The sequence below is a fragment of the Peromyscus maniculatus genome, chromosome 7, assembly GCF_049852395.1.
Source record: "Peromyscus maniculatus bairdii isolate BWxNUB_F1_BW_parent chromosome 7, HU_Pman_BW_mat_3.1, whole genome shotgun sequence".
In the NCBI taxonomy this organism is placed as follows: Eukaryota; Metazoa; Chordata; class Mammalia; order Rodentia; family Cricetidae; genus Peromyscus; species Peromyscus maniculatus.
Genome location: NC_134858.1, coordinates 57,053,353 through 57,063,294, shown reverse-complemented (window position 1 = coordinate 57,063,294; position 9,942 = coordinate 57,053,353). Strand labels below are relative to the sequence as shown.

General features: G+C 37.6%; 1 protein-coding gene and 1 pseudogene across 30 annotated transcripts in view; one reads left to right on the top strand and one right to left on the bottom strand.

The window, feature by feature from the left end:
- The window catches only part of Myo9a (myosin IXA), a 245,921-nt gene that overhangs the window by 108,931 nt on the left and 127,048 nt on the right, over positions 1–9,942 (bottom strand). For all 30 annotated transcript variants that reach the window (XM_076575367.1, XM_076575372.1, XM_076575375.1 and 27 more), the window contains one exon: positions 5,988–6,109. In XM_076575367.1, coding sequence (XP_076431482.1) covers positions 5,988–6,109 — 122 coding nt within the window. The remainder of the gene's footprint in view (positions 1–5,987; positions 6,110–9,942) is intronic.
- Positions 8,669–9,743, top strand: LOC143274161 (jupiter microtubule associated homolog 2 pseudogene; annotated as a pseudogene).

Here is a 9,942-nt window from a genome sequence, read left to right as displayed (position 1 = left end):
CTAAACACACAGAATAAAGAAAAAATATTAAGAGCTGCAAAGGAAAAGGACCAAGTAACATATAAAGGCAAACCCATCAGAATAACACCAGACTACTCAATAGAGACTATGAAAGATAGAAGATCATGGACAAACCTCATGCAGACACTAAGAGACCATGGATGCCAACCCAGACTATTATACCCAGCAAAACTCTCAATCACCATAGGCGGAGTAAACAAAATATTCCAGGATAAAACCAGATTTAATCAATACCTGTCCACAAACCCAGCCCTACAGAAAGCACTAGAAGGGAAAATTCAACCCAAAGAAGCTAAACACATCCATGAAAAATCAAGCAATAGATAATCCTACACCAACATACACCACAGAAGGACAACACAACACAACCAAAAAAATAACAGGAATTAACAATCACTGGTCATTAATATCCATCAATATCAATGGTCTCAACTCACCTATAAAAAGACACAGGCTAACAGAATGGATTAGAAAACAGGACCCATCCATCTGCTGCATACAAGAAACACACCTTAACTCCAAAGACAGACACTACCTCCGAGTAAAGGGCTGGGAAAAGGTTTTCCAAGCAAATGGACCTAAGAAACAAGCTGGTGTAGCTATCCTAATATCTAATAAAATAGACTTCAAACTAAAATCAATCAAAAGAGACCAGGATGGACATTACATATTCATCACAGGAAAAATCCACCAAGATGAAGTCTCGATTCTAAACATTTATGCTCCAAATACAAAAGCACCCACATTCATAAAAGAAACACTACTAAAGTTTAAAACGCACATCAAACCCCACACATTAGTAGTGGGAGACTTTAACACGCCACTCTCACCAAAAGATAGATCTACCAGACTGAAACTTAACAAAGAAATAAAGGACCTAACAGATGTTATGACTCAAATGGACCTAACAGATATCTACAGAATATTCCATCCTAACACAAAAGAATATACCTTCTTCTCAGCACCCCATGGAACCTTCTCAAAAATTGACCACATGCTTGGACACAAAACAAATCTCAACAGATACAAAAAAATTGGAATAACCTCCTGTATCTTATCAGACCACCATGCCTTAAAGTTAGAACTCAATAACAACAAAAATTATAGAAAACCCACAAACTCATGGAAACTGAATAATACCCACCTGAAACATCAATGGGTCAAGGAAGAAATAAAGACAGAAATTAAAGAGTTCCTAGAATTCAATGAAAATGAAAGTACAACATACCCAAACTTATGGGACACTATGAAAGCAGTGCTAAGAGGAAAATTCATAGCTCTAAATGCACACATAAAGAAGATGGAGCAATCCCATACCAATGAATTAACAGCACAACTGAAAGCTCTAGAACAAAAAGAAACAAACTCACCCAGGAGAAATAGACGCCAGGAAATAATCAAATTGAGGGCTGAAATCAACGAAATAGAAAACAAGAGAACAATACAAAAAATCAATGAAACAAAGAGTTGGTTCTTTGAAAAAATCAACAAGATAGACAAACCACTAGCCAAATTAATCAAAAAGCAAAGAGAGAACACCCAAATTCACAAAATCAGAAATGAAAAGGGAGACATAACAACAGACAATGAGGAAATCCAGAGAATCATCAGATCATACTTCAAAAACCTGTACTCCACAAAAATGGAAAACCAGGAAGAAATGGACAATTTTCTGGATAAATACCAAATACCAAAATTAAATCAAGATCAGATAAACCATTTAAACAGACCAATAACCCCTAAAGAAATAGAAACAGTCATCAAAAGTCTCCCAACTAAAAAAAGCCCAGGACCAGATGGTTTTAGTGCAGAATTCTACCAGACTTTCAAAGAAGAACTAATACCAATCCTCTTCAAAGTGTTCCACACAATAGAAACAGAAGGAACACTACCAAACTCTTTTTATGAGGCTACAATTACCCTGATACCCAAACCACACAAAGATGCAACAAAGAAAGAGAACTACAGACCAATCTCCCTCATGAACATTGATGCAAAAATACTCAACAAAATATTGGCAAACCGAATCCAAGAATACATCAAAACAATCATCCATCACGACCAAGTAGGATTCATCCCAGGGATGCAAGGATGGTTCAACATACGGAAATCAGTCAATGTAATACACCATATAAACAAACTGAAAGAAAAAAACCACATGATCATCTCCCTAGATGCTGAAAAAGCCTTTGACAAAATCCAACACCCCTTCATGATAAAGGTCTTAGAAAGAATAGGAATACAAGGAACATTTCTAAACATAATAAAAGCAATTTATAGCAAGCCAACAGCAAACATCAAATTAAACGGAGAGAAACTCAAAGCGATACCACTAAATTCAGGAACAAGACAAGGCTGTCCACTCTCCCCATATTTATTCAATATAGTACTTGAAGTTCTAGCTAGAGCAATAAGACAACAAAAGGAGATCAAAGGGATACAAATTGGCAAGGAAGAAGTCAAACTTTCACTATTTGCAGATGATATGATAGTATACATAAGTGACCCCAAAAACTCTACCAGGGAACTTCTACAGCTGATAAACTCCTTCAGTAAAGTGGCAGGATACAAGATCAACTCAAAAAAATCAGTAGCCCTCCTATACACAAATGATAAAAGGGCTGAGAAAGAAGTCAGAGAAACATCACCCTTTACAATAGCCACAAATAATATAAAATACCTTGGGATAACACTAACTAAACAAGTGAAAGACCTTTTTGATAAGAACTTTAAATCTCTAAAGAAAGAAATTGAAGAAGATATCAGAAAATGGAAGGATCTCCCATGCTCATGGATAGGCAGGATTAACATAGTAAAAATGGCAATCTTACCAAAAGCAATCTACAGATTCAATGCAATCCCCATCAAAATCCCAACACAATTCTTCACAGACTTGGAAAGAAAAATACTCAACTTTATATGGAAAAACAAAAGACCCAGGATAGCTAAAAGAATCCTATACGATAAAGCAACCCTTGGAGGCATCACCATCCCGGACCTCAAACTCTACTATAGAGCTATAGTAATAAAAACAGCTTGGTACTGGTATAAAAACCGACATACGGACCAATGGAATCGAATTGAAGACCCTGACATTAATCCATGCACATATGAACACCTGGTTTTTGACAAAGGAGCCAAAACTATACAATGGAACAAAGAAAGTATCTTCAACAAATGGTGCTGGCATAACTGGATGTCAATATGTAAAAGATTACAAATAGATCCATATCTGTCACCATGCACAAAACTCAAGTCCAAGTGGATCAAAGACCTAAACATAAATCCAGTTACACTAAACTTAATAGAAAAGAAGATAGGAAGCACTCTTGAACGCATTGGCACCGGAGACCATTTCCTAAATAAAACACCGACAGCACAAACCCTGAGCACAACCATTAATAAATGGGACCTCTCAAAACTGAGAAGCTTTTGCAGGGCAAAAGACACAGTCAATAAGACAAAAAGACACCCAACAGATTGGGAAAAGATCTTCACCAACCCCACATCTGACAGAGGATTGATCTCCACAATATATAAAGAACTCAAGAAACTAGACATCAAAATACTGAACAGTCCAATTAAAAAATGGGCTAAAGAGCTAAACAGAGAATTGACAAAACAAGAACTACAAATGGCTGAAAGACATTTAAAGAAATGCTCAACATCCTTAATCATCAGAGAAATGCAAATCAAAACGACTCTGAGATACCACCTTACACCTGTTAGAATGGCTACGATCAAAAACACCAATGACAACCAATGTTGGAGAGGATGTGGAGCAAAGGGAACACTCCTCCACTGTTGGTGGGAATGTAAACTTGTACAACCACTGTGGAAATCAGTATGGCGGTTTCTCAGAAAATTAGGAATCGAACTACCTCAAGACCCAGCCATCCCACTCTTGGGCATATACCCAAAGAATGCTGATACATACCATAAAGATACATGCTCAGCTATGTTCATAGCAGCACTATTTGTAATAGCCAGAACCTGGAAACAACCTAGATGCCCATCAACGGAAGAATGGATGAAAAAAATGTGGTACATATACACAATGGAGTACTACTCAGCAGAGAAAAACAATGAAAGCATGAAATTTGCAGGCAAATGGATGGAACTAGAAAAAATCATCCTGAGTGAGGTAACCCAAACCCAGAAAGACAGTCATGGTATGTACTCACTCATTGGTGGATTCTAGATATAAAATGAACAATCAGACCACAACCCATAGAACCATAGAGGCTATATATATAGCATGGAGGTCCCTAGGATGACTGTGGCATATAATCAATTTCAGTTTTACTCAATTATTGAAAAAAAATAGCCAAATGAATGGAAACACATGAACTATGAACCAAAGGCTGAGGGGCTCCCAGCTGGATCAGGCCCTCTGAATAGGTGAGACAGTTGATTGGCTTGATCAGTTTGGGAGGCATCTAGGCAGTGGGACCAAGTCCTGTGCTCATTCCATGAGTTGGCTGTTTGAAACCAGGAACTTATGCAGGGACACTTGGCTTAGTCTGGGAGGAAGGGACTGGACCTCCCTGGACTGAGTCTACCAAGTTGATCACAGTCCTCGGGGGAGGACTTGTCCTGGAGGAGGTGGGAATGGAGGGTGGGCTGGGGGTAAGGGGAGGGCGTGGGAGGGGGGAGAATAGGGGAACCCATGGCTGATATGTAGAACTGAATGGTATTGTAAAATAAAAAATATATATCACAAAAAAAAAAAAAAGAAGCAGGATAGAAATGCGAAGAAAGGTTCTCCCAAGGACCTATATTCAACATTCATGGATATGTGGTACTGCTGGGTTGGTTTTATTTGGGGTGGGGGGAGGAGATTGTATCCGAAGTAGCTATTCATTTTAAAGCAAGCACATTTCCTGTGTAAAACTTAATTCAAGGACTGATGAGATAGTTCAGTAACAACATCTGCTGCCAAGCCTGACACCTTGGTTTGACGCCCCAGGATCTACGTGGTGAAAGGAGAAAAACTCTTCCTTCATGTTGTCCTTTGACTCCACATAAGTACAATAGCACATACACACTCCACCCTCCAATAAGATATAAGTAAATAAAACCCAATTTAAGAACTGAGTGAGTTATTGCATTCCTGCAATGCCAGCACTTAGGAGGCAGAGGCTAGAAGATCTCAACTTCAAGAGCAGACAAGGCTATGTAACAAGACCCTGTCTAAGGGGTAGAAAAGAGGGAGAGACAGGAAAAAAAATCTTTTAAAACCATAGATGTCAGGATGTGGTCAGTGGTAAGATTCCCATGCTCCAGTGAATGGACCTACATCCATGCATATTTGTGTAGAACTAATTAGAATTAGTAGATAATCAAACAAAGCAACACCTGAGTGTGACTGTACACTCCTTTAATCCCAGCAACTAGGAAGCAGAGGCAGGTGGATCTTCCACACCCCCCCCCCAAAAAAAAGTGGGGAAAGAGGATGGGACATGAAATTTGGAGTTTTGGAGATAATATAGAAGCAAAGAAGGTTGAAGGGAGGGAAGAGAGGATGGATGTGATCATATTTCATTCAGTGCTTACATACATGAAATTCTCAAGACTAAAGAAATATGTATCAAAAAATTTGACATTAAACTTTGTAAGAGAATTCTAAAAAAAGAATTGTTCATGATTTAGTGCAGTCTACATGGAAGTATATGGTTTTCTTTCCAGACATATACAGAAAAACCTTTCAGTCTTTATTTGAAACATTATTAAAAGATTTAACCTTACTTAGACTAAGCTGGTTGGTGGTACATGCTTGTAAAGCTAGCACTAAGGAGCATAAGAAACTAAAACTGCTGTGAGTCTTGAGGCTAATCTGGGGCTGCAGTGGTCCTAGTCCCAGCCTGGCCACAGTTCCACAGTGAAGGAGGTTCTGCCTCAAATGAAGGGGAAGCCATTCAAAAAGTACAATGGTCAATCATGAAATTGAAAAGCACTATACTCACTTGCTTTCTTCATCCAAAAGATGGAGCAGTCCTGTTGGTTTTCTGCTAATAAGATTTATGCAACAAGTATTATCAATATAATCTATGTTGTGCCAACTGATACCTTCAGTTCTATATTCCTCCTGGAAAAAAAAACAAGTAACAAAATATCAACTTATTTATTTTGCAGAAAATAACAGGCATATAACAAAGGTTTTTTGTTTTTTGTTTTTCTGTTAACTAGGCTGCAGTCACACGTGTTTTATCTGGGTCATCTAGCCTATTACACCGATCTAAATGTTTATGACTCTTTACTATAACTTGAACTCAGATCTAGTGGTAGCTTCTACATCATTCTTTGTGGTCAGGACCATTCCTGCTACTTAGGGTCTTTTTTCACTTCCATGTGAACTTTAGGATTATTTCTGTGACTAGTGATAATGATGGGGACTGCACTGAATTTGTATCATACTTTTGACAGAATAGCTATTTTTTTTAAAGATTTATTTATTTATTATGTATACAGAAGAGGGTGCCAGATTTCATTACAGATGGTTGTGAGCCACCATGTGGTTACTGGGAATTGAACTCAGGACCTCTGGAAGAGCATCCAGTGCTCTTAACCTCTGAGCCATCTCTCCAGCCCCAGAATAGCTATTTTTTACAATAGTAATTCTTCCAATTCATGATCATGAAAGATCATTCCATCTTCAAGTGCCTCCAATTTCTTTCTCCATTGTTTTCAAGGCCTCATTGTATAGGTCTTTCACTTCCTTAGTTAGGTTTATTCCAGGGTATTTTTCTTTTATCTGAGATAATTAAGAATGGAATTATAGCCATGCACAGTGTCACACGCCTTTAATCCCAGCACTCAGGAGGTAGAGGCAGGCAGATCTCTGAGTTCGAGGCCAGCCTGGTCTACAGAGCGAGATCCAGGATAGGAACCAAAACTACACAGAGAAACCCTATCTTGAAAAACCAAAAAACAAAAAGAAAGAGAGGGAGGGAGGGAGGGAGAGAGAGAAGAAAGAAGAAAGAAGAAAGAAGAAAGAAGAAAGAAATGGAATTATTTCCCAGACTTCATTTACTGATCATTTTCTAAGGTTTTAGGGGCGATCACTGATTCTTAACATGAAAATGTCTTAACAGGTATAAAATTAACTATAACATTAACACAGCATGCTGGTTAGCTGTAGCTAGTTTCTCTTTTATTAATTTCTAAACTACTAAGAAACATATTTACCTGGTTTTTAATTTTTGGTGTTGTTTGGCAGCAGTGAGTACTGAACTGTAGGAATCTCAACAAATGCTAACAAGTGTTTTTCCAGTATACTATATCTCTAGCCTTAAAGAGACATTGCTTAACTTTTATCTCTACATGTACTTTCTGTTCTCGTTATTTACTAGTTTCTACAATAATTTTATTTTATTTGTTTCTTTTTCAAGACAGGGTAGTCCTGGCTGTCCTGGAACTCTGCTCTGTAGACCAGGCTGGCCTTGAACTCAGAGATCCTCCCTACTCTGCCAAGTACTGGGATTAAAGGCATGCACCACCACCGTCCAGCTTGTAATTTTATTATAGTACTAAAATATGTGTTAATTCATGGAAAGCTGACCCTTGCTTTATGGTCCAAAACAACATAAGCACTAATTTTGTAAATACCCCATGTGAACTTAGAAAAAATGTATTCTTCAGATGGGGTTTAGTATTCTTCATATCATTTCATTAACTGGGTCTCAATAATCAGTTAAGTTCAGAGAAACTGGCATACTGATACACAAGGCAGATAGCAATGAGATACACACAAAAGTACCAACTGATTTTTATTGATGCTTTAATAGCCTATAATAGTGCTTTTATAGCCTTTCTTCTGTTTGGAATGTTGGTTCTATTAAGTTATTCAAAATACAAAGTTAAAATATTGCATTTACAGATGCAAATCTATATTCCTGATTTGTTTTATTAATTTTTGCTTCATGTATTTTGAAACTATCTTATCAGATACCCATAATTTTGGGACTATAGACATGCTAATCCCAATACTTGGAGTCAGAGGCAGGTGGATCTCTGAATTCAAGGCCAGCCTGGTCTAAAGAGCAAGTTCCAGGACAGCCAGGGTTAGGCAGAGAAATCCTGTCTTAAGAACAAACAAATACACAAAAAGAACTGATCTTCTTAGCATTATGAAATATTCCCTTTTATACTCACTAATAGAGCTACAAACACTTTTTGTTAATGTTTTATAAACCTTTGTTTATACCATTTTACTTTTAGCTTTGTGTATAATATTTGGAATGCCTCTGATAAACTTTGCTATTCATGAGTCTGATGATTTTCAGCTACTAAAGCAATCAATTCATTTATGCTTAATGTACTCCCTGGTACCTTACTATTTCTTCTTTTGCGCATTTATCCTGTTTTCTTGGCATTGCTTCTCATTTTGTTGCCCAGGGCCTTCCAAACAGCTGATCTACAGATATGTGCCACATGCCCCAGTTTCCAGGCACTTCTTTTATACTTCCTTTTGTTAGTCTTTGGATTGGCTGGGTTATTTTTGCTTTACTTATAATCTACATTAATTTGGAAAAGATTTTATATTCATTTGCTATTTTGTGCATATTCTAGAAATTGTAGCATACATCTTTAACTCTCAATGTTTAACACAAATAAAATTTTCTATAACTTACCAGTTAATACAAAGATGTCACAATCTTATGCATATGCTATTTTCCGTATGTATATTAATTCTATTTAAATATTAAACTAGAAAAGTCCCTATCTTTGTCAAATTTAGTAATATACTCATTTATAATCACATACTTTAAAAAAATAATTTCACAGCCTGGTGGTGGTGGCACACACCTTTAATCCCAGTATTTGGGAGGCAGAGGCAGGCAAATTCCTGAGTTTGAGGCCAGCCTGAACTACATAATGAGTTCCAATACAGCCAGAGCTTCACAGGGAATCCTTATCTCGAAAAACCAAAATAATAATTAATAATAATAATTATTATTATTCTACTGTTTTTCATTCCACTTTGAACATTTGTGTTATAACAACAATACAACTAATAAGCAGGCCTAAATAAGCTTTAGTTTTAAGAAAAAATATCCTATCGTCTTCTGTCTCCCATTGTTTCCTCTGAAAAAAATTATCGCTGTTATACACATATACACACACACACACAAATAAATAAATAAGGGATATGAGGTAGTGATGGCGTGTTCCATGGTAAGGACTGTTGGTTAAACCCCTGACATGAAGGCCCTTGGAGGAGAATCAAGAAGTTTTTTTTCGAAGTAGCTGTTCCTTCAAGCAAGCCAAACAGGGTGGTATCTAATAGTTGTGAAGCAACTGAAGGACCTCAAATAGTACCCAAGAGGATAAATCCTCCAGAAATGTAAAGGATGTGGCTGGTATCTATGATGAATCAACTCCTGTACAGGCTCAACAATATCTGAGCCTACTTGGTGATATGGCAGTGACATTCTTGGGCCCTCAGTCACTGCCACTGCACCTCTGGCATACCAAAACAAGCACAAGGATTGCATTTTACTGGGGAAAGTTGAAGACTGAACCTGACCTTAAAGCTGCAACAAGCTCCTTGCCCTGAGAAGAGTAGGGTGAAAAAGGCAGCTCAAGAGATATAGACCACAACAAAATATTTGAGACAACACTTACAATAGACAAGCCATGAGCACAGGCTGGGACCATGACCTCATTCCTACAAGGTCCTGAATACACCAGGAGGCAATTCCAAAATCTCTTTCTACTGAGAAATTCCTCCTATACCTGTAACCAGACCAGTCAGGGATATGGTACTGAATGAGTATTTCCTTTAACCTCACTGAGTGGGGATGGGAGAATTTGTCACATATGTGGGACTATTCTCATGGGTCCTGTTGACATCAAGATGTTCACATAGAGAACTGTGCCTGCCAGACTGCCAAGACACACACCAGTGGGCATAAAATG